The sequence below is a fragment of the Phocoena phocoena genome, chromosome 19, assembly GCF_963924675.1.
Source record: "Phocoena phocoena chromosome 19, mPhoPho1.1, whole genome shotgun sequence".
Lineage (NCBI taxonomy): Eukaryota > Metazoa > Chordata > Mammalia > Artiodactyla > Phocoenidae > Phocoena > Phocoena phocoena.
In genome coordinates this window covers 24,490,016-24,514,281 of record NC_089237.1, presented here as the reverse complement: position 1 = coordinate 24,514,281, position 24,266 = coordinate 24,490,016, and the positions used below count along the sequence as shown (strand labels likewise).

General features: G+C 49.8%; 1 protein-coding gene across 1 annotated transcript; it reads right to left on the bottom strand.

Annotated features, from left to right (window-relative positions):
• Positions 1 to 16,660: 16,660 nt before the first annotated feature.
• On the bottom strand, positions 16,661 to 23,745 carry RSAD1 (radical S-adenosyl methionine domain containing 1). The gene is made up of 10 exons (XM_065897990.1): positions 23,707 to 23,745; positions 22,755 to 23,168; positions 22,231 to 22,364; positions 21,910 to 22,114; positions 18,804 to 19,169; positions 18,572 to 18,635; positions 18,003 to 18,150; positions 17,736 to 17,790; positions 16,914 to 17,017; positions 16,661 to 16,778 (listed from the first exon to the last, which is right to left on the bottom strand). The coding sequence occupies exons 1-10, from the start codon at positions 23,743 to 23,745 to the stop codon at positions 16,661 to 16,663; spliced, it is 1,647 nt and encodes a 548-aa protein (XP_065754062.1).
• Positions 23,746 to 24,266: the final 521 nt, after the last annotated feature.

Sequence of the window (24,266 nt, the reverse complement as noted above, 5' to 3'; positions counted from 1 at the left end):
GCCCGGGCTGTGAGCGTGGCCCTGCGCCGCCGAGACCCGGAAAAACCGGGCTGTGCCACAGCTCCCGCGACTCTGCGCGCGCCCGCCCAACAGAGGCCTCCCGGGCGTCCATAGCAACCAGCGCCCCGAGCGGGGGCGCGCACCCACCGAACAACTTGGGCGGAGACTGCTTGGAAACCACCTTTGTCATCTTGCCGCGCCCACGCGCCAGCCGCCGGCCGCTCTTCTGGCACTGACCCTGAGAACGCCCCAGACCCGGACCGTGACGTCACAGAAGGCGCCGGCGGGCGCCGACAAGTCAGTAGCCAGGCGGGCGGGGCGGAGCCAGGCGGGGAAGGGGCGGGGGAGAGGCGACTCGGGGGCGGGGGAGAGAAACGGAGGAAGCAAGTAGGGGCTCCCCGACCCTCTCGGCCGTTTCCCGCTGCCCCCGACGCCCACCACGGCCTGCAGCCCGGCTCCCGCTGTCCCTCGGCCCCTCCGCACAGCCACCACGGGATCGAGCCTTTCACGCGGTGCGGAAAACCCCTGATTCCCCCCGTGGACTTCAGTTGCCCGGTGGCCCCTGCTAGTCCCCTACACGGGCCGGGTGACCTGCCCCGCCCACCAGTTCCCAGACAAGCCAAGCTTTTACCCCGACTTGGGGACTTGGGGCCTTCTCACGCTGTCTGTTTCAGTCCTTGGAGATACCGCCCTTGACCCGCAATTTAAAGTAGCCCTCTTGGGTTTCCCTGGTGGTGCAGTGGTTAAGAATCCGCCTGACAATGCGGGGCACACGGGTTGGAGCCCTGGTCCCGGAAGATTCCACATGCCGCGGAGCAACTAAGCCCGTGAGCCACAGCTAGTGAAGCCCACGCGCTTAGAGCCTGTGCTCTGCAGTAAGAGAAGCCGCTGCAACGAGAAGCCCGCGCACCGCAACGAAGAGTAGCCCCTGCTCTCTGCAACTAGAGAAAGCCCACGCCTGGCAACGAAGACCCAATGCAGCCAAAAATAAATAATAATAAAATAAATATTAAAAAATCTTAAAACAAAGTAGACTTCTCTGTTATCTCAACTTTATAAATGCACCCAGTATATTTTTTTCCAGTCCTAACGCATTCTGGAATTACTATGTTTGTTTAAGTGGTTGGCTGCTGTCAAGCTCTCTGAGAGAATATAAACGCTGTGAGAGCAGGGCTGGCTTGTCCTTTGTCCCCATCCCAACTCAAACTTTAGCACATAGCAGCGGCTCAGAAACTGTGTGCGGAATAATGAAGGGGCTCTAGAGCAGGACAGAACTGGATTCCAATGTCAGCTTTCCCTGTTTCCTAGCTGTGTGTTCTTGGGCCAGTCCCTTGACCTCTCTGAGCTACAGTTTTCTCACGTAAAATGGGGGTCATAATGCCTCCCACACAGGGCCACTGTAAGGGTTAACTGAGAGTATGCATTTAAACTACCCAACACAGTACCCTCCATAAACTGTAGGAACGTCTCAGTCAATTCTCAAAATCATGCCAGGGTTGGAGCGATGGTCTGTGTACCCATTTTACAGATGGAAAAACTGAGCTCCACCAAGGAAGAGTATATAGAGTCAGTCGACTAACCAGAAGCACAATTTGAACCTGGTTCTCCCAAGTCCAAGGCCAGGGCTCTTTGGACCCTGTCTCCTGGGACATTTCTGAGCTTTGCTGCAGTATACCCCAGAGGAGGAGCTAGGGAGGATGCCAGTAGGGCTGTTCACTCCCTGGGCTCCCTATGTGTTCTCCACTACTGGGCCTCTCCCAGGGGTATAGCCCCTTCTCCATGCCCCTCTAGACCTTCCCTCCTCTTATGATTGACACATCCTCCACGACCAGCCCCTCCTCTCCTGCTCTCAGTGACCTAGGCACCAACCTCCTTCCACCCTCCAGGGAGTCCCCAGTTCAGTTCACTTTATGAACGTTTACTGAACGTTTATGATACTCCAGGCTGGGGACTGTGTCATCTGGGCCCTCCAGGAAGCAGACACAGATGGAGATAGGAGTGCAAGAGGTTTATTGTGAGGAGGGTGGGGGAGGAAGCAGGACCAGGCTGGGAGAGCCTTAGACTGTGTTGCAGATCTGACAAAGTCTTGGCCAACCCAGTGTGGACATCTGGGAAAAGAATGTTCATTCAGAGGTTGTCAGCTAACTGCCCTCCTTGCAGGAGAACAGCAAGCCCTTTCTTGAAGGGAGATAGGACCAGTTCACATCCATGGCTGCCACTGGAACCCTGAGATATGGAGGAAAGTAAACATCTCCTCTTGTTCTTAGGAGCTTAGGGTCCACTCTAGCGAACAAGACAAACACTCATGAAACTCTTATCCATGCACTCAGCTTCCGGAAGGTCTTGGAACTTTGGGAAGTTACACAGCTTGTGGGTAGTCTGGCTGGGAGTGGGAGAGAGGCCTGGGGGCTGTTCAGGGAGGGTACAGTGTAGGTTAAAGGACAAGGGAAGAAGGGAGCAGGAGAGGGGCGTGGTCAGGCAGGTACACAACCTGGCAGGGCTCTGCCACCAGCCCCTGAGTGACCTTGGGCAGGTGCCTCCCCTTTCTGTGTCTCCATATCACCATCCTCATCGTGAACTTATTGGACCAGATCTGGGCTGGTTAACCTTTTGAGAATCTGATGAAAGCTCCGCAGAAATGTACATTTGATTTTTTTTTAATTGTGGTAAAATACATGTAACATAAAATTCACCATTTTAATGAACACAATTCAGCCATCACCATTTTCTAATTCCAGAACTTTTTCCTCATCCCGAAAGAAACCCTGTATCCAGTCACTCCCCATTCCTCCCCACCCCTCAGCCCCTGGCAACCACTTATTTACTTTTCTGTCTTTTTTGATTTGCCTGTTCTGGATATATTTCCTATAAATGGAATGGTACAATATTCGGCCTTTTGTGTCTGACTCCTTTTCCTGGTATAATGTAAAGGTTCATCAGTGTTGTGGCACATGTCAGTACGTCATTCCCTTTTACGGTTGGACAGCATTTCATTGTACAGGTATACCGTACTTTGTTTATTCATTCCTCTGCATATTTGGTCTTGCATATGATTTTGCACTCCGTTCCAGGGATTCCTGAAGTTCACCCGCGTGGCCCTGATGTGGGTGGGCTGAGTTCAGGGTGCCTTAGAAAAAGAGTTGGGCCATCTGAAGGTGGGTTTCCAACTCTAATGTATGTGCTCATGGGCTCGGGATTAATCACAATTTGGGAAAGGCAGGATGTAAGTGCTAGGCGAGCCTTCTTAGGGGAGTAGCATTTGAGGTGGGCCGCTGAAGACAAGCGTTCAACAGGCAGGTCGGGTGGCAGGCACTCCACATTGAGGACACAGCAGGAGCCAATCCCAGAGGGGATAAAGCACAAGTTCAGGGGACAGTGTCATTTAGCCACTGCAGTCTCCTCCTAGCACGGCAGCTCTGAGCAATCTCCTCAAGCCCGGAGAGGATGAGGTGGCTGGTTTGATAGAGGACGTGACATCAATTATTGCTTCCTGTCTCTGTTTATTTCCACGCAGCCAGGTGCCAGGCCTGCGGGCAGCTACTCTTTGCAGAGGCTAAACAGCCTCCCTAAATAGAAAGTGTGTTTCTTCCACAGGCTGCATCATCCCTTTCCAGGGACAGCCACCCTCCCGAAGCCTGAGGCTGCAGCAGTCTGTCTGAAGACCCTTGCATCTAGCTCACCCCCTAGCGCCTCCTAGTCCATCCTAAAGCTTCTGTCTTACCTCCACATACACGCCTGTCCCTGTCCCCTATCATCTGCATCGCCCCCCTCCTTACATCTGGCCTTCCCCACACACAGCTGGTTCACTCTCCACATCCGTCTCATTCCCCTTAAAATCTGGCTGCCCCCTTGAACGACTCATCACACCACTCCCCTTCTTACTAGAAACTTGCTCAGCTAACATGCAGGAATCTCACATACTTCTTGGCCCTGAAGCCAGGCCACAGCTGGACACTTCCCAGGATGAACCGACTTCAGCTTCAGGAATGATGCTCAGACTCCGGGCACCACCTCCAGGCTCAAATTGCTCTTCCTCCCTTCTGGGCAAGGACACAGGAGAAATGTTTTGGAGGCCACATAGAATAGGGGTTAGGAGCAAGGAGTCTTTTGAGTAAAACATGGGTTTGCATCTCAACATTGCCCCGTCCTAGGCCATCCGTCTCCTCTTTCGGGTGGGACAGTGCTGGTCTCACAGGGTTGCTGTCACCCTCTAATGTCTTATCCTGTTTTGCTATCCTTAGAATCCTTATCCCAATTTCTGTATGGTCTGTCTGTCTGCCCCCACTAAAGCGTAAGGTCCAAGGGAGCAGCAGCCTTGCCTGGCAGATTCTGGGATGTATCCCAGTTCCTGGAGTGGTGTCTGGTACATGCAGGCCATCAGTAGAGGACAGGGATGGGGGAAACCTAGAGAAACATCAATGGGTTCATGGTAGCTGCCTTCCAATACCTGAGGGACAGGAAGAGAGCCTAGCTCCTCCAGAGCAGCAGCGCTCAAAGGCAAAACCGTAAACCACAGTGACACATCCCTGGGAGGTTTGCAGCACGACTTGCCTAAGAATCAGAGCTCCCTCCTCGTGCGGGAGTCTCATCGCAGGCCCTGGGACCATCTGCTTGGGCTGCTGTTAAGGACGTGTCTGAGATGGATGGACATCAAGTTCTGGGGCTCTGGGCTGAGGCTCTCCGCCAAAAGGAAGGTTCTCTGACCAAGCCCCCATCCTTTCTCCTTGTCTTGATCAGGAGAAGGCTGCTTGCTAGGGACGGGATCCGGGCCCAGGGAACGGCTCACCTTGGGGCCTTCATCCTCTAGATTGTGGGGGTACCTGCAGAATTGCCCCGTTCCACCAGTAAGGACACTGTCCTAGTGGCCCATGGCCTAGAACTGGGGCTGCTGGAGCATGAGGTAGGAGGAGGCTGAATTAAAAGCCCTGGGCCCAAGTTTCTTTCAAGCTGTGCAACCCAGGCCCTATGCCTCCCCCTCTGAGTCTCATCTACTCCCTTGCAGAAGGGGCTCAACAATGTCTTCATTGACTTCCCAGGATCAATGCGAGGAAAAAAAAAAAAAGTGTATAAGTACTCTGAAAACTGTACAGATGAAAGGGATTCTAGTTAAGGCCCAGAACCCTCAAACCCACTAGATAATTTCTCTCTTCGACCGTGCAGTAAGCAGGATAATGGCTCCCCAAAGATGTCCACACCCTTATTGCCAGAAGCTGTGGATTTGTTACCTTACAAGGCAAAAAGGACTTTGCAGATGTGATTAAGGATTTTGAGATGGGGAGATAATCGTGAATTATCCAGATAGTCCCAATGGAATCACAAGGGTCCTTCTAAGAGGGAGGCAGGAGGGTCAGAGTCAGAGAAGGAGATGTGATGATGGAAGCAGAGGTCGAAGTGACACGGCCATGAGCCAGGAAAGGCCGCAGCCTTTAGGAGCTGGAAAAGACAAGGAACAGATTCTGTCCTAGAGCCCCCAGAGGAACACAGCTCTGCTCACACCTGATTTTAGCCATTTCAGACTGCTGACCTCCAGAACTATAATAAATCTGTGCTGTTTTAAGCCACTAGGTTTGTGGTAATTTGTTATGGCAACAATAGGAAATTAATATAGACAGAGTCATATAAACACTTTCAAATCTGATACTCCACCTCTTTTTCAATACTCCTTCTCAGTCAATGAAAGCTTCTGTGGTTACCAAGTTAGCTCAGGACTCCCATGTTTTCATTAAGTAGAGCACCGCTTATCCTGAGCTCCATTTTAGCAGAGCGTGCCAAACTTGACACACCCAAGTTAGAACCCCTGCTCAATAATTTTCCAGCTGGGTGACCTTGGGCCAGGTCACCTAACTTCTGGAGTTGTGAGAATTAAAGATGATTCCACTCAAAAACTCTTTCCTTTCACAGAAGTTAAGGGTTGTATCTAGGGTTGCCAGATAAAATACAAAATGCCCGATTAAGTTTGAATTTCAGAGAAAACAAATAGTTTTTTAGTAAAACTATGTTCCCTGCAATATTTCGTTGTTATGAACTTATTCATTGTTTTATCTGAAATTCAAATATAACTGGGTGTATTTTTATTTGCTAAATCTGTCAACCTGAGTCTTGTTCCAGGTCACGTAGCTTGTAAGCAACAGAGCTAAGCCTCAGTCTCAGACCTTTCAAGCCCAAGGTCAATAAGCACCCTGCTCCATCACAGGCCCGGCTTCGAGCAGATTAGCTTAGCCACATAGTAGCCTGGATTTTCAACCCAATTGAGGCTTCAAAAACAAAAGAAGTTTGAGCTTTGAAAATTCATTTCATATCTTAAACATATATAAAGTGATTATGAAATAAAAATGTAAAACAACAAATAAATGCTTATATTTATCATATAGGTACATATGTATAAAGTGTGTAAAATCAACACTGAGTATGAAAAATGAAATAAGAAACTGCATGCCAAAATGCTTTAACGTATATTAAGAATGTGAATATATCTCTAACATGCCTTTCAGGACTTTCTCCCTTTTGCCTATGTGGACCAACCCGTAAGACCTGTGGAGTTTACATGGCAACTAACCTTACCGGGGGTTTATCATGGACTGGACAGCCTTCTAAGTACTTTATGTGTACTGACCTCTGCTTTTTAAAATTGAGATATAATTCACATAAAAGTTTATATAACGTAAAATTTACCCTTTAAAGTGTACAATTCAGTGGTTTTTACTATATTCACAAGGTTGTGCCACCACCACCACTGTCTAGTTCCAGAACATTTCCATCACCCCAAAAAGAAACCTGTATCCATCGAGAGTCACTCCCCACTCCCTTCTGCCTTCAGCCCCTGGCAAATACTACCCTATTTTCTGTCTCTATGGATTTGCCTGTCCTGGACACTTCACAAACAGGAAATCATACAATATGTGGCCTTCCGCGGCTGCTTTCTTTCACGTAGCATGTTTTCAAGGTTAAATCCACATAGCACATGTCGGTACTTCATCTCTTTTTATTGCTGTATTGTAATATTTCATTGTATTAATATACCATGCTTTATTTATCCATTTATCAGTTGATAGGCATCTGAGTTGTTTCCACATTGTGACTATTGTGAATAATGCTGCTATGAACATTTATTTGGATAGAAGCTTTTGTGTGGACATATGTTTTTTAACTCTCTTGGGTACATATCTAGGAGTAGGGCTGTCGGGTCACATAGTAATTCTATATTTAACTCTTTGAGGAACTGCCAGACTGTTTTCCACAGCAGCTGCATCATTTTGCATTCCCACCAGCAGCGTGTGAGGGTTCCAATTTTTCCATGTACTTGCCAACACTTATTTTCCTTTTTTAAAATTATAACTACCTTAGCGGCTGTGAAGTGGTATCTCATTGCGGTTTTGATTTGCAGTTCCTTAATGGCTAATAACGTCGAGCAGCTTTTCATGTGCTTTTTGTCCATTTGTATGTCTCCTTTGGAGAAACGTCTATTCAAATCCTTTGCCCATTTTTTAATTGGGTTGTTTGTCTTTTGGTTGTTGAGTTGTAGGAGTTCTTTATATATTCTGGATATTAGACCCTTTTCAGATATACAATTTGCAAATATTTTCTCCCATTCTGCGGTTTTCTTTTCACTTTCTTGATAGTGTCCTTTGACGCACAAGACTTTTTAATTTTGATGAAACCTAATTTATATATTTCCTCTGGTTGTTTTAGCTATGTGTCCTAAGTTCTTGAAAGTTTACAACAGCACTCCCATTTTACAGTTGAGGAAATCGGGGTGTAGAGAGCTGAAGCACCTTGCTCAAGATTAAGCAGCAGGGCTGAACACAAGCACTCACACTCCGGGACCCGGGCGGGAATCATTCACCGCTCCTACGCTCAAACTCAATTTAAGGAGTAGGATGCTTAAATTGTCCCTGGACCTTCAGACCTTATTCAAGATTAGGACAGCCTGGGCTTCCCTGGTGGCGCAGTGGTTGAGAGTCCGCCTGCCGGTGCAGGGGACACGGGTTCGTGCCCCGGTCCGGGAAGATCCCACATGCCGCGGAGCGGCTGGGCCCGTGAGCCATGGCCGCTGAGCCTGCGCGTCCGGAGCCTGTGCTCCGCAACGGGAGAGGCCACAACAGTGAGAGGCCCGCATACCACAAAAAATTTTTAAAATTTAAAAATAAGTAAATAAATAAATAAAGATTAGGACAGCCTGCCTGACAGTTTTCATAGCTCACCTTTTATTGTTCATGAATTCATCTGAAGGGTCAATACAGGGTTGTGGGGGGTGGGACACTGAGGGCAGTGGGGAACAATGGCAGCTTCCCCAGTGATGTAAAGCAGCCTCTGTGAGCCAAGGCCCTGCCCACCTTGTCTCCCATCATGGCTGCCAAGGCCTCAGACAGGGGATCTGGCCTCTCACTTCGGTCCTAATCAAAATAAGTAAGGTCAGCCAAGAAAGTGAGGCCTGTGTAAGCTGGTCAGGTTCAAGGGCAAGGGCAAGCCCCAGGCTGTGTCAGGGATAGCAGGAATGGAGGTAAGGAGGCCCAAGGTCTTGGAGAGGATGAGGTGCAATGGGCACCAGGAGAGACCTAATCCAGAGGCAGGGGCAAAGGAAAGGCGCACTCTGGTGGGAGTGTCTCCCGGGTGTCAGGGTCTTGGAGGCAGGTAGGGGCAGCCCCACCTGCATAGGTCAGCCACCTGAGGAATGGGGTCATTCCAGTCTGACCTGCTGGGGGAGGGCAAGGAGCACTGATCTGAGGAGTCACCTAGTGAGGGACATTCCTCCTACTATGGGCGCCACAGCCTGGAGGCTGTCCTGTGGCCCACACCCACCTGCAAGGTAGCAAGTTCTACACTGGGCGGGGGGGGGGGGAATTTTCCAGAAGCCCAGGGCTACCTACTGACAAGTTTCAGCATCACAAAGAAATGACAGGTCTCCTTCTGTCTTGTCAGGAACCAGGAATTCTTGTTTGGAACCTCCTTCCTTAGGGCTAGCATGCCCAGGAAACTGTAAATCACGATGAAAACACTAATAGTAATAACTACCACTTTGTCAAATGTGCACTTTGTGCCAGGAACTGCACTAGTCTCTTTCCATCCATCCATCCATCCATCCATCCATCATCTCCAGCCCTACAAAAACCCTGAGGAAGGCATGGTGCCTGCTTTCAGAGGTGAGGAAATGGAGACACACAGGGTGAGTGACTTAAATAAGGCCACCAGCTAGTAATGATACTGGCCCCTCATGGAGGCATTGCTGTAGCAGCCCCTCAGGCCACACCCCAGGAGCCTGACCGCCACCTAACCTCACCCCCCACCCCCGAGGAAGTAGGAAGAAGGGGCTACTGCTCAGGCTGGATGTGAAATGGGTGCTGTGACCCAAGAGGAAGAGGCAGGGCCAAGGGGTTTCGACAGACACAGTGGCCAAGGGCTGCTGCCTTCTTTCATTCACTACTCAGAGAGCCCAGCACAGGAAGCAACTCTGACACTGGCTGGTCCAGAGTTTCTGAAATACGTCTGAGCATCAGGCTCACTGGAGAGCATTTAAAAATACAGATCCCTGGATACAGAGATTTGGACTCTATAGATGTTAGGGGGGCCCAGGAATGTACATTTCATGGAACCTCTGGTACTTCTGATGCAGACCCAGGTTTGAGAACCTGGGGCTGGTCCAACCCCTTCACTAAACAGTCGAGAAAAGCCCATCTCAGTTCAGGGAAGTCCTACAGGTGCGAAGCAGCAGCGTAGAGATTTGGTCCCAGGTGGAACAGCCGTCAACGTTAGACGGCCTCTCCTGGGAGGAGAAAGCCAACTTGAAAGTTGACCGTATTTCTGGAGCCCGGAACTGACAGAAAAAGTCACAGGGCAAAAGATAGACTCAAAATATAAATATCTGAAATTTCTAGAAAACTCACTTCCAAAAAAATAAAAATCTATGAAAGATAAAAAGAACAGCATACTGGAAGCAATACTTGCAGTGAATAAGACAAAGAGTTAATATACTTGCAATTATTTATCTATGTAAACAATTCATTCAACTTGATCAGGAAATCATTAAGGCTAAATAAGCAATTAGCTAAATGAAAATAAGCAAAGAGCTTACATGTGCACAGAACACAATAGTTAGTAAACAAATATTTAATGGAGAACATTTGATTTGGTTGGTAAACTTTAAAGTGTAAATTGAAACAAGGTACTGTCAACACATTAGATTGTTTTTTAAACTATATTTTTATATATGTACCTATATGTGTAAATTCATAGGAATGGATTGGGGGGACTTCCCTGGCGGTCCAGTGGTTACAACTCCACACTCCCAATGAAGGGGGCTTGGGTTTGATCCCTGGTCGGGGAACTAAGATCCCGAATGCTGCACAGCGTGGCCAAAAAACGAAACAAAAAAGAAAAGGATTGGGAAGTTGTTTTCTGATTGCCTCAATATCTAGTCTCACCCTTTTTAATTAACCAAGCCCTTCTATTATTAGGAATGGTAAGGAAGCAGCAAAATGCTTATTACCTGGAACGCAGACATGATGGCTGGAGCTCCAGGGACTATATTAGACCATGAGGAGATCTTAGGGATGGATGCTATGAAATGAGGATACAGAGCACAAAGCCTGTGTTCTTCATGACCAATGACCATGGGTCCACTATGCTAGCCCCGAAATGCTCTGTCTAGACTTCTTTTGTGCAGAAGACAAATACATTTATTTGCTTAAGCTTATGTTACTCTGATTTTCTGTCACGTGCAGTTGAACCTAAACTTAACTGATACACACACCAAACCTATGTGGAAGTGTAAAAGGGACTATGCTATAGTATGGCTTACATTTATTCCTATTACTTTTTACATTAAGAATATATTGATGTATTATTTATATAAGCATCTGTTTTGGAGCCTCAGTGAACTCAGCTTGAGTATGAGCCCCATCACCTATCTATGTGACCTGGGGCAGTCAATTGCTCTGTAAAGTGGGCATGATAATAACAGAACTTATTGAGTTGTTGTGGTGCTTAAATGAATTAATGCAGATAAAATGCTTGGCACCATGCCTGGCTGACAGCTATTACCGTACTACATTATGCTATCACATAGGCACTGGTGGTGGCAGAACCAATCAGAAAAACCCAGGACGTGTTTTTGAGTTAAAAAAAAAACAAAAAACAGGTTGCAAAACTGGCACATGAGTATGATCCCTTTTGTGAAAAATTATTTTATTTCTACATAGATATGTATATCTATGCATCAAGAGATGTCTGGAGGGATGGCTGACCAAATGTCATAGTGGTAATTCCTGGATACTAGAAGCTTTGCTTTCTTCTATGTGGTTGAAAAAGAGCATTATTATTTTTTGAGCAGGAAAATTAAAAAAAAAAAGGAAAAGCCCCTTGGAAAAGAATATAACAAGTCTCACCACGAATCATTAAAGCATCCATACCCTTTGACCCAACCTTCTCACTCTTGGGAATTGACCTGAGGAAATAATTCAAATGATGGAAGAAGCTATATCCATAAAAACATGCCCTACAGCATGATTTATAATAGAGAAAAACAGTGAACCACTTAAGTGCCTTACATTAGGGTAATACTTATTATTCACCCACTGGAACATTGTGCAACAATTAAAATGAGAAAGACGATGACCATGTAACAACATGGAAAAATGCTTATGACAGACTGAGAAGAAAAAGGAGCAGAATGCAAAATTAGATGTGTCAGGAGCACAACTGGGCAAAAGTCTTGCATGCATTTGGATGAGGACTGGAAGGGAGCACAAACAGTTGAATTTGTTGGGGTCACTAATTGTAGATCTTTTTTTTCCTTTTTCACTTAGAATTCTGCCTAATGTTTCTATAATGTTCTTCGTATAATTTTAAAAATTGGCTTTAAAAATCTCCTCAGGGAAAAGAAGAGAAAGCAGGAAGAGGAAAAGAAGAGAGAGAAGATGTGGATTCTCCCAGAAGCAGGGTCTGAATGAGAAGAGTTCAGAGGCAATCTGAACACATGGGCACAGTCCCACCTTGATCTTCTACCTGGGTGGCCCCAGAGGCTGCATCCCCTCTGTTCTCTGACTCAAGAGTAATCAGATGGACCAAAATCGTTGCCTAAGTTAGGGAGACAGTACGTTAGCTGATAATAAAGTGAGGGTTAAAAGTGTTCTCCAGGGCTTCCCTGGTGGTGCAGTGGTTAAGAATCTGCCTGCCAATGCAGGGGACATGGGTTCGAGCCCTGGTCCAGGAAGATCCCACATGCTGCGGAGCAACTAAGCCCGTGTGCCACAACTACTTAGCCTGCGCTCTAGAGCCCACGAGCCACAACTACTGAGCCCACGCGCCACAACTATTGAAGCCCGCGCGCCTAGAGCCCATGCTCTACAACAAGAGAGGCCACCGCAATGAGAAGTCCGTGCATCGCAATGAAAAGCAGACCCTGCTCGCTGCAACTAGAGAAAGCCCGCGGGCAGCAACGAAGACCCAACACAGCCAAAAATAAATAAATCTATTAAAAAAAAAAAAGTGTTCTCCAGATTGGAATCATTTGGAAAAATTGATCACGCTTGCTATTGACGACCAGTGGGCTGGCAAGGGCATGGACTGCCAGGCCTCCTGTATCCAAACGAAGGAGGCGTGTCTCCTCAGAGTCAGCAACCCCACGCCTTGGGATTTAGCCTAAGCCTAAGGAAATCATCAAGCCAGTGCATAAAAATATTTACATGAGATGTTCGTTACAGCGTTTATAAAAATAAAAAATTAAACCCTCTGTTTCACCAAAAAGGAATTGGTAAACTAAATTTCGGGATCACCATGCAGTGGTACACTAGGAAGCTACACTAGAAAAACAGGATGTAGATACAAATTGGACATGAAAAGATGCCCACCACATCTGAGGTAGAATGAGAAGGCTCCAAAGCAAGATGTGTATTTCCCCCTTTTTGTAAGAGCGTCTATCTAAAGATGTTCGTTTGCATGTAAGAATTCCTGCTAAGATACAGACCAAGGTCTAAAAGAAGTTAATCTTTGAATGGTGGGATTACAAACCGGATCAAGCAGTTTAGTCTCAATTATATTGTTGCAGTAACAAACAACCCCAAATCTACCGGTTTACAGCAGTGAGTGGTGCCGTCCCACTCCTGCTCGTCTCTAGTGGTCGGCTGCTCCTCTGCCCAGCGACTTCTTCACTCTAGGACCCCGGTGGACGGAACAGCCTCTATTTGAACCCTGCAGGTCTCTGTGGTGGAGGAAGGAGATGGCGGACCACCCACTGGCTCTTACAATCTGTGCCGGGCAAGTCTCATGGCCCTTCCCAGGTTCAACGGGGCAGGGATATATAATGGTAAACATTTTGAACAATAAAACAAGCTACCACAAAGTTATTGCATCCTTGTCTTAGTCCATTCAGGCTGCTATAACAAAAATACGATAGCCTGCGTAGCTTAAACAACAAACATTTATTTCTCACAGTTCTGAAGGCTGGGAAGTCCAAGATCAAGGTGCCAGGAGATTTGGTGTCTGGTGAGGGCCTGATTCCTGGTTCGTAGCTGTCTGTCTTCCCTCTGTGTCCTCACACAGGAGATGGGGCCAGGGAGCTCTCTGAGGTCTCTTTCATAAGTGCACTAATCCCATTCATGAGGGCTCCACCTTCATGACCTAATCACCTCCCAAAGGCCCCACATCTGAATACCATCCCCCTAGGGATGAAGTTTCCACATATGAATTCTGGGGGGAACACAAACATTCAGTTTATAGCAATCCTATTACTTAAAGTCCTTTCTTTGCAGAATGCAGTTCTTTCCCAGGAAGTGGATGGTCTCATGGAGATGGGACATGTGGGTTCTCCAGGAGAGAAAATACAGACACCGAGACCAAGCACCAGGCAGAGACGGCAGCTTCAAGCCTGAGGCAGAGGGGCCAGAGAGAGGTCAGGATTTTGCTTAATTTTTTTTTTTTTTTTTTTTGCGGCATGCGGGCCTCTCACTGTTGTGGCCTCTCCCATTGTGGAGCACAGGCTCTGGACACGCAGGCTCAGCGGCCGTGGCTCACGGGCCTAGCCGCTCCGCGGCATGTGGGATCTTCCCAAACCAGGGCACGAACCCGTATCCCCTGAATCGGCAGGCGGACTCTCAACCACTGCGCCACCAGGGAAGCCCAGGATTTTGCTTAATTTAAGAGACAGGTCAATTGACCTGACCCACAGTAAGAATAAAACAACAATGTGACAGAAAGTTCTAGATGTCCAAAAGTATTACGCCAGTTCTCTTACTTATATGACTTGAGTCAAGTTAGAGGGCCTCTTTGAATGTCTGTATACATAAAATGCAAATTGAAATAGCTGTCCTAAAAAAAAAAAAAAAAATAGCTGTCCTGCTTACTTTACTCTATTTGATTGGGCATGGGTGGGGGGCGCTCAGTTGGCAGCCCTAAAATTGTCAGCACTCTAGGTGGGGAAGGTTTGGGCCTTCAAGCTGTAACCACACACTCACATACATTTCCCCAAATTCTCTCATCACCTCATCATCAGAGGAGCTTGTTTACCGCTCTTATTTGTGTCCGTATGCTTTTCAACAGGACAGGTGAAAAGATGACAACGGAAGTCTCCAGATGGAGGAAGAGAACCCCTTTGACGGATGAGCCCAGGAAAGTCTGGACGCAGAGGGAAGGACCTCACTCCACTTGGTCAGGTCTGGAATTAGCCTTGTTCCCCTTTTTTTCTCCTGATCCCAGCCTCTCAGGATGGAAGATGACAGGGCTTCTCAAACCGGCCTGATCACTAGAGCCACTTAGGAAACATTTAAAAACTGGATTCCTGGGCTCCACCTTCCAGAGACTCTGATTCACCTGGTGAGGGTGGGAGGCTGAGTCACAGAAGGTGACCTGTGCCATCCCCACCTGGCTCCCATCCAGCCCCTCTGCACAGGCCTCGTGTGGTGCCCCAGCAGGGAGGGCCCAGGCATCTCAGGTGGCACGAGCCCTGACAGCTGGGAGAAACCTGAGTGGGCCCAGGTTATCTGATGGCGCACCTGCTCTGGCCCCGTGCTCACATCTTGAATATCAAGATCAGGGGAAGGCTCGAGAAGAGGCTCCCCAGTCAGCACAGGTCGCCCTGCAAGCTGCGCAGGGGCCAAAGGAGGTAGTAAGAAAAAAGCATTTCCCCTTTCCTCCTCCCAGCCCCTCAGAACCCAATGCACTGCAGGCTTCCACAGCCCATCTACACACCTTTACTGATAACCCTGGAGTTTATCTCTTCACACATCTATCAACACGGTGGCGAGTTCCTCGAGGGCTGGGACAGGTCTTATTCCTCTCTGCATGCCGCTCAGAGCCTGGCACACTATTAGTGCTTGCTGAATATTTCATAAATAAAGGAGAGGGAGTTAACACTTACCATGTTACCACAGGTCAAAGAAGGACTGATATTCACACCCACCAGGCACGTGGGAAATGCACGTGCTCACCTCTGAGGCGTGGGGGGAACCCTATCCTTAGTCACCCAGCTAGAGACTGAGCTTAGCATGCCCTGATTTGCAAGGGTACTAAATTACCTTTGACATCAGGGCACCCTTTGATGTGATGAGTTATGGAGCCTCTTCACAGGAAAATGCCTCCCTCCCCACTGCCCCCCAATCCCCGCATAGAATTTATAGGTTAAGGGTATCAGCCCTTAAAAAAAAGGGGAAAGCTCTTTTTTTTTTTTTGCAGTACGCAGGCCTCTCACTGTTGTGGCCTCTCCTGTCGCGGAGTGCAGGCTCCGGACGCACAGGCTCAGCGGCCATGGTTCACGGGCCCAGCGGCTCCGCGGCATGTGGGATCCTCCCGGACCGGGGCACGAACCCGCGTCCCCTCCATCGGCAGGCAGACTCTTAACCACTGCGCCACCAGGGAAGCCCCGAAAGCTCTTTTTTTTGATAGATGCACGCCAGTTAATGAACACAGATGCAATGACAGAGTCAGAAATTAACATTTTGCAACCCCCAATCTAATCATTGTTTTAGGCAAGGATCATTGATGAATGCTAAGATCATTGGGCAAATGACTGTCAGGAAGGAATCTCAGCCCTAGACTAAGGCTCAAGCCCCCAAATCAGGATCCCACACTCCAAGAAAAAGCCCAGACAAAGGATAAGACCATAGTCAAGGCAGGCTCCAGATGGGTTTATTAAGGCCAGGGGAGAATTACCAGGCTCTGATCTTTCCTGAATTCTCCCCTCTCCTTTCCCTCTTAGCTCCCCCCACCTTCACTCTCTCAAGGGAAAAGGCTGCAGTGGGGAGGGGACTGGGGGGCACTCTGGAAGTACTGTGAGGCTCCTGATGCCCAAACATATCCTGGCTGCCAAAAGGGGAGAGGCAAGGCTTGCTCTGAGCTTTCCCACTGTTCTCAGAGTCCAGCAGGCTGCTGCGCTGGACATCCATGTCCTGTCCTGTACTGCAGGAGCAGGAAGCCTGAGAGCTCTATTTCTCAGCATCTCTTGCCAGCCAGGATTTGTTTAGAGTCAACTGATGAGAGGCACCCACAGAAACCATTACTCCTTCTCTGGCAGTGGTGGGTACACTTGATGCCAGTTCCCAGACCAGAAATGTCCTCCCATCCGCTTCACTGTAGCCATTCCCCTGGGGATGCCAGGGCTGGGCAGTGACCAGAGCCAGGACAGCACCTGCCAGTGGAGATGGCAGTGTCACTGGGACACAGGAACATGTGATTATCCTCCTGGCACAGGGGAGGGAGTTCTCTGCTGCCAGGCCTCTTGGAGCCGAGACAGAAGGGTTGGCAACATGGAGTCCAGCACAGCCAGCCCCTCCCAGGAACACCGAAGACCCCTGGAAAAACAAAGAGGCCTGGCTGTGACTGTGCCCTCTTACCAGTTTCAATCATCACCCTCCACCAGTGCCAAGGCCCTGGCACCCACAGGCCCCTCCTTGTCTGTCTTTCTCACCTCCCCCCACCCAACACACCTGCGATCCAGCAGCAAGCGGCCCTGCTCCAGCAGCTCCTGCACCTCCCTGTTGGCTACAAACAGGTCCCACAAGGTCAGCTGGGGCTCAAACTGCTGCCAGTGCTGGGGAGACCAGAAGGGGCAGAGATGCAGGACCACAAGGTGGGGAGCCGGCGGGGCTATTCTAGGCCACCTGTCTGGGGGTGCAGTGACGGATGAGGCGTGGGTCCGATCCAACACAGCGATCTCAGAAACTGACTGTCACGCACACCAGGACCAGGCCAATGGACCAGCAGGGAGGTGGGCACCTTCAGTCCTATTCCACGTTCAGGCCAAACCCAGCTCCCAGCCAAGCCGGGTCTCCCTTTGCTCCTCCCCTCCCCCTGTTCTGGCCAGAGTACGGTCAGCCCCAGCCAGAGCTCGATGGCTCCAACTTCATCCGGAGCGGTCCCGAGCCTGACTGATCTGTATCTACTGCACTTCCTATCTGAGCTTTCAGCGCTGCTTTAAGAATATTTGAAAACTCTTAATCTAGTCTATTCCCTTAGATGACTGAGAAAGTTGAAATTCAGAGGTGAAGGGATGTGGCCTAAGGTTGCGGTAGACGGGGACTAGAGGCCGGCTCTCTCTACAGCCCTAGTCTAGGGTTCTCACCATTGCCTTACGTTGCTCATCACTCCTGCCCATCAGTCCTCTGCTGGACCAAGGCCCTACCTCTAGCTGCCAGTCCCAGAGGAATGGGAGGGGTGTGTGTGTGTGTGTGTGTGTGTGTGTGGAAGACAGAGTGATTCTGCGAGGCCTAGGAGGAGAAAGCAGAGTGCCAGACCCCTTGACCTCTTACCTGGTGAGTGATCCCCACGTCTGTGCGTAGTCCCATGGCCAAAACTTCCTCCAGACTGAAAGAAAAACCAGTAAGGGGTCTTGGAGAGGAGACTTGCGCTTCTCCCATTCTTCACACCCTGTGCTGGGATGTGCGTATGGGGGGTTTATGGGGAATCACGCAGTATGGGGCGGGGAGGGGGCAGGGCAAGGTGGGAAACAAAGACGTGCAGGTAGGTGTTTCTTGGGGTAGAGGGGAAGCCTGAGGGAAGAGCCCTCAGGTGCTCACAGCGCCAGCTCGCCCAGGGGGACGCGCCTCCGGGTGCCGTGACCAAACCGCATCACCTCCTTCATCCAGTTGTCAGGCTCCAGGGTCTGGATCCGAGCCTCTCGGGTGTGGCTCCCAGCCCCCTGGGGTATAAATCGCCCATGGGCTCCTGACAACATCAACAACCACCCCCACTTTAATAGCAGCTAACACTGTGTGCTTGCCAGATGTTAAATCAGTGGTTCTCAAAGTGTGGCCCCTGGACCAACAGCATCTCAGATGCCAGAAATGCCAATTCTCAGGCCCTGTCCAATTCCAGAAATTCTAGAATTTGGTTGGGGCCCAGCTGGGTTTTAACAAGCGGTCCAGATAATTCTGATGCACGCTAAAGATCAAGAACCGCAGCGCCAGGCACTACACCAGGTGCCTCAAAATACATACTTAACAGCTCTACAAAGTCGATGGTATTTTTTGCCACACTTTACGTATGAGGAAACAGAGGCTTGGAGAGCTTAATAAGTGGCCCAAGAGCACACAGCCGTGACACTGCTCTCCTGAGTCATCCCACCTAAGGTTCACAGGGGACTCACCAGGTCCAACGCCAAGGTACTGACCGCACTGCCAGTAAGTCCAGTTGTGGGTACTAAGCGCCCCCTGTGGGAAGAGACGGAATAGTCAGTGCAGAGAGAAGCAGGTGGGCCTGTCCCTGCTCAGGGAAGGGCACCTGGTTAGAATGTCCCACCATCTCAGGCTTCGGAAGCACCCTTCCCCCCAAAGAGGGCCTCAGCCTGCCCAGGCCCCACCTTCAGCCACAGGACTTACATTCCGGGCGAAGTTGGAGACCTCATACTGGCGGAAGCCAGCCTCCCGAAGGACTGCCCGTCCCTCCTGGTACATCTCAGCGGCAAGTTCGGGGTCAGGGGCAGGAAGGGAGCCCTGCTGCACCTGGGTGAAGAGGGCGGTGCCCCGCTCCAGGGACAGCTGGTAGAGCGACACATGGTCATCACAGTGCCGCAGCAGTTTCCGCAGCTGCCCAAGCCAAGGCCCCACGTGCTGTGCCGGCAGCCCCAGCATCAGGTCCACAGAAACACGCCCCGGGAAGCGGCGCCGGGCCTCCGCCAGCATCTGCAGAGCATCACTGGCCGAGTGTGTCCTCCCCAGCAGCTGGAGCTCAGTGTCATCTAGGGACTGGAGAGAGAGGGTCAGGTGCAAGCACGCAGGCCAGCTCAGAGGGAGACAGAAACACCTGACTGACCTTACTGCAGACACAGATACAGGGGAAAACACAGGACGTGGCAGGGGGCCGGAAGGTGGAAGGTCAAGCCAGTAGCAGGGGTACCATTCACTGAAGAGTCACTGTGTGCAAAGCTTTTCTACGCAGTGTCTAATTTATCCTTACAACCCTCCAGCATTAACTCCATTTTACAGACGACAAGACAAGTTCAGAGACGTTAGGCAGCTTGCCCAAAGTCATACACTGGCGAAGTCAGACCTGGAATTCAGGACTGACTCCAAAGCCAACCATCCTTTTTTGATTTTACGTTTTATTTTGAAATATTTTGAACCTATAGAAAAGTTGCAAGAAAAGCTCAACAAACACCTTCATCCAGATTCACCAATTAACATTTTTGCCACATTTGCTTTGTCTCTCTCTCTCAATATACACATATATTATTATTATGTTGAATCATTTGAGGGTAAGTTAGACCAGGGATGTCTGCGAGGATGGAAACGCTCTGTATCTGCAGGGTCCAATACAGTAGATACTAATCTCATGTGGCTATTTAAACTTTAAGTTAATTAAATTTAAATAATCACATTCTAAGTGCTTCCTAGCATGTGGTCAGTGGTTACTATATTGGTCAGTGCAGATATAGAACATTTTAGTATAATATGGTAGCCACTGGCCACAGGCTAGTGAGCACGTGCAATGTGGTTATTTATTTATAAATTTTATTTTATTTATTTATTTTTGGCTGCATTGGGTCTTTGTTGCTGTGCACGGGCTTTCTCTAGTTGCGGAGAGAGAGGGCTACTCTTCGTTGCCTTGCGTAGGCTTCTCACTGTGGTGGCTTCTCTTGTTGCTCTAGAGCACAGGCTCAGTAGTTGTGGCTCACGGGCTTAGTTGCTCTGCGGCATGTGGGATCTTCCCGGACCAGGGCTCGAACCCGTGTCCCCTGCATTGGCAGGCGGATTCTTAACCACTGCGCCACCAGGAAAGCCCCCGCAATGTGGTTATTTAAATGTAAAAAACTTAAATACTGTACTCCTGTACCCCTAAATAATTAAATGTGTTATTTCCTAAAAACAAGGACATTCTCTTACACAACCACAATCTAATTATAGAGTTCAGGAAATGTAACACTGATACAATCCTGTTGTCTAAGACACAGTCTTATTCAAAGTTGGCCAATTGTCCCTAAATGTCTGCTGTAGTAATTTCCTCTTCCCACCCCAATCCAGGATCCAATCGGGGGTAGCGCATTGCATTCAGCTATCATTGTCTCTTTAGTTTCCTTTAGTTGAGATCCTCATCCTGCCTTTGTCTTTTATGACACTGGCATTTTTGAAGAGTACAGGCTAGTTGTTTTAATTTTCTATTTTATTATTATTTTTAAAATTATGTATTTATTTTGGCTGTGCCGGTTCTTAGTTGCGGCACATGGGATCTTTAGTTGTGGCATACGAACTCTTAGTTGCGGCACATGGGATCTTTAGTTGTGGCATACGAACTCTTAGTTGCAGCATGCATGCGCGATCTAGTTCCCCAACCAGGGATTGAACCCGGGACCCCTGCACTGGGAGTGTGGAGTCTTACCCACTGGACCACCAGGGAAGTCCCCGGGCTAGTTGTTTTTAAAAATGTCTCTTAGGGAAGGAAGCTGCATGGCGCGGCCTAAATAAATAAATTAATTAAAATGTCTCTTAATAAGTCCTAGAGCTCTCCTGTACATCACTGTGTTTACAGTTAGCAATACTGTACTGTACACTAAAAAACTGTTCAGATGGTACTTCGATCTCATGTTACCTGTTCTTACGATACACACACAGAGTCTCTTAATTTAGGTGTTTCCTCACAATTAGATTCAAGATATGTAAGCATTTGGGGCCAGAGTATCTCAGAAATGGCGTGTCCCTCTCAATATGTCTCATCAGGACAAAGCCCTGACCCCAAACTCTATGGTAAATGGTACATGTATTTGAAGGAGGGAGACAATACTGGCTATGGAAATATCACGGGCCAACCTGCGAGGAACATGTTTCTCCCCCCACTTAAAAACCTTCAGTGATTCCCTTGTCACCACTAAGCGAAACCCCAAACTTCCTAGTATGGTGCTGAAGACTCTGGGCCCTAGCTTGCAGCCTTGTCCCCAGCCTCTCCAGTCACAAGGAATGGCTCACAGGTCCCCCAAAACATGCAAGCTCTTCCAAATCCTGTGTCTTTTCCTCCCACACCCTCATCTCTGGTGGACTCCTCTTCCTCATTCAAACATCATGTCCTTCAGGAAGGTTTCTATGATCTTGTCAGACCGAGACGGCCTTCAGGCTGTACTCTGAGAGTATTTTGTAGAGACCCCCTTTACAAGCAGACTTTATCATGCTGCAGTGATCCGACCACCTGTTGGCCTCCTCCTGGGTCTCCAATCATGAAACAAATCTTTTTCAAGCATCTACTATGTGCCAAGCACATAGTGCTTGGAACACTGTGATGAACACAAAGGCATACACGATCCCTGCCTCACAGGGCTTGTGCTCTACCACAGAAACAGACAATTAAGTACTTACGAAAGTGTCACCATACACTTTTTAGTGCCTACAGGTTCCTGGCACGAGAAAGAGCTCAATAAATGTTTGCCCAATGAATAAACGTGATCACCCGGGAGAGACACCCTGGGTGCGCTAGGATGAGGTGGGTGAGATGGGTTACCTGGAGGCCAATGGACAACCTGTTGACTCCTGCTGCCCGGAATGCTGCCAGCCTGGAGCTTGGGGCCGAAGTGGGGTTGGCCTCCAATGTGACTTCAGAGTCTGCAGGCAGGTGAGTTGCCTGGGCCACTGCCTCCAGGACAGCTGCCACAGTGTGGGGGCTGGCCAGACTGGGGGTACCCCCACCAAAGAACACAGACTCCACTCTAGGGAAAGAGGATGGAGAAGATGAGACGTGGGGGAGCCCTACGGGATGCCTGCACCTGTCCTGTGCACCGGCCACATAATTCCCAAGACCCCGCCTACAGCCCCCAGTACCCACCGCTGCACCCCACTGAGTTGCAGCAGCGTCTGAGCCTCGGTCACCAGACAGCGTCTCATGGCAGCCTCGTCCACACCGCGGGGGATGTACTTGTTGAAGTTGCAGTAACTGCAGCGCTTCTCGCAGTAGGGCCACTGGGGGCAGGGGGCGTGTGAAAAGGACGAGAGATGACCGTGGGCTGCCCTGGCCACTTCCAGGGTTCAGTCGCACACATCCCCATCCCCACTCCTAGGTCAGTCAACAGTGGCTACCGCATCTAAGCCACGCAACTCCCCAAGGGGATTAGTAAGCCCACCTCGATAGGAGGAAACTGAGGTTCAGAAGGGAAATCACTTGGTCAAGGTCAACGAGATGGTGAGCACCAGAGACTTCAGGTCTCCGGACCAAGACATTTCCCTGCCAGGGAAAGGGCCCCAGACCTCGTCTGGTAGCGGGGAAAGACGGCAGGTGGGCTCGCAGCGCGACAAGCGCCTCCTCGCCTCTGGCCCTCCGCGCCCGAGCCTCCGCCTCACCTCCCCACTCACGTGGACGTAAAGTGCTGCGCGCTGGCTCCCGGGCGTAGGACCCCGGCGTCCTCCCGCGTCCTCCGCGAGGCGGCGCCTCTGGGCCATCTTGGCGGCCTTCACCCAGCCGCGGGCCCGAACACCGGGGAGCGCCGTGCCGCCCGCTGTGGCGGGGCGGCCCGGTGCGCGGGCCAGCACCCGAGATCGAGACAAACCCAGGGCAAAGCGTCCGGTGGGCCGGGTGGGCCGCCCCGGCGGAAGGAAAGGGGCTGCGTGGCCGCGCCCTGTGTCGGAGCGCCGCCGAGAGGGCTCCGGGCCGCAGCGCCACCGGGAGGGCTCCGGGCCGCAGCGCCACCTGCTGGGCACCGGTGCGCTCACCGCAGCCGCCCGGCCGTCCTTTCTCTGGCGGCGGCAGGGGTGCGGGGAGCTCCGCAGCTTTTGGCACCCCGTAGAAGGCGAGTTCCTGGATCAATCCAGGAACTCTTAGTTCGTTCAATGGGTTCCTTCACATTTTATGTGCCTGGTTCAGCGCTGGGCGCTGGGGATATCCAGATGCATAAGGCCAGGGCACAGTACAGGTGCACGAGACAGGACGTAAACCAACAAGAGACAACAGGCAACCGATTTTAATTCAGCACTTGCTTGATACCAGGCCGGTGTGCTCCGTGCCGCGAGGCAGGTCTGTTACAAGGGATGTGGAATCAGTGGGGTAGAACAGGGCACTTGGACTGAATGTTGCAAGAGCAGAAAATCCCAGGGGGAATGGGCTTGGCCAGGAGAGTAGGTTGTCATCTCCTGGGTCAGGCCAACCCCAGGCACCTGCTGTGAGGAGAGTCAGAGATGCTGTACGTGGGACAGACAGGGTTCAGGTGAAGGGCTGGACAAGCAGGCACCTGAAGAAGTGTCCCAGAAAGTGGAAGGATCATGGGCTTTGGAGTCAGTCACCTGGGTTCCCTAATTCCAGTTGTGTGACCTTGGGCAAGTCACTGAACTTCTTGAGTTTCAGTTTCATAGTTTGTGAAATGGGGCTGATGCCTACTTGATGGTGTCATTAGGAAAATTTCAACAGGAAATGTATATGGATGCACCTGTATGTGTGTAATGCCTGGCACTCAGAATACCCTAAATTTATGTTCGTTTTCTAAAAAGTAAAGAGGAGGCTGCTGCTGCTAGGGCCAGACACACTGGGAGGTAAGGCTTGCAAGCAGAAGGAACTTTTCTTTCTGTCTCTGTGAACTGGAAATCGCTGTGCTCAGCTGTTTTTATTTCTTGGGTCAAGCTACAGCCTGCTTTATCCTGCTTTATCTGCCCATCAAGGAAGCCCCAGGTTCACTGAAAATTGGGTTGGTTGGGAGGGATGGGGGAGTAGGGGGATGTAGGATGATAGCTCAAGGGTATGGAGTTTCTTTTTAAAAGGTGATGAACAGTTTTTAAATTGACTCTGGTGACGGGTGCACATATCTGTGAATATACTAAAAACCATTGATGTAACACTTTAAATGGGTGAATCGGGTGGTATGTGAATTATAACTC

Bases quoted from the DNA above. Each gene is read 5' to 3' on its own strand.
- RSAD1 (XM_065897990.1), bottom strand. From the start codon at position 23,745: ATGAAACTGAAACTCAAGAAGTTCAGTGACTTGCCCAAG. The intron at 22,365-22,754 runs GTGAGTGGGGAG...CCCTGCCCCCAG, and splicing joins GCGCAGCACTTTACGTCCAC to TGGCCCTACTGCGAGAAGCG. The intron at 17,791-18,002 runs GTGAGCACCTGA...TTTTTCTTTCAG, and splicing joins CCCCTGGGCGAGCTGGCGCT to TCTGGAGGAAGTTTTGGCCA.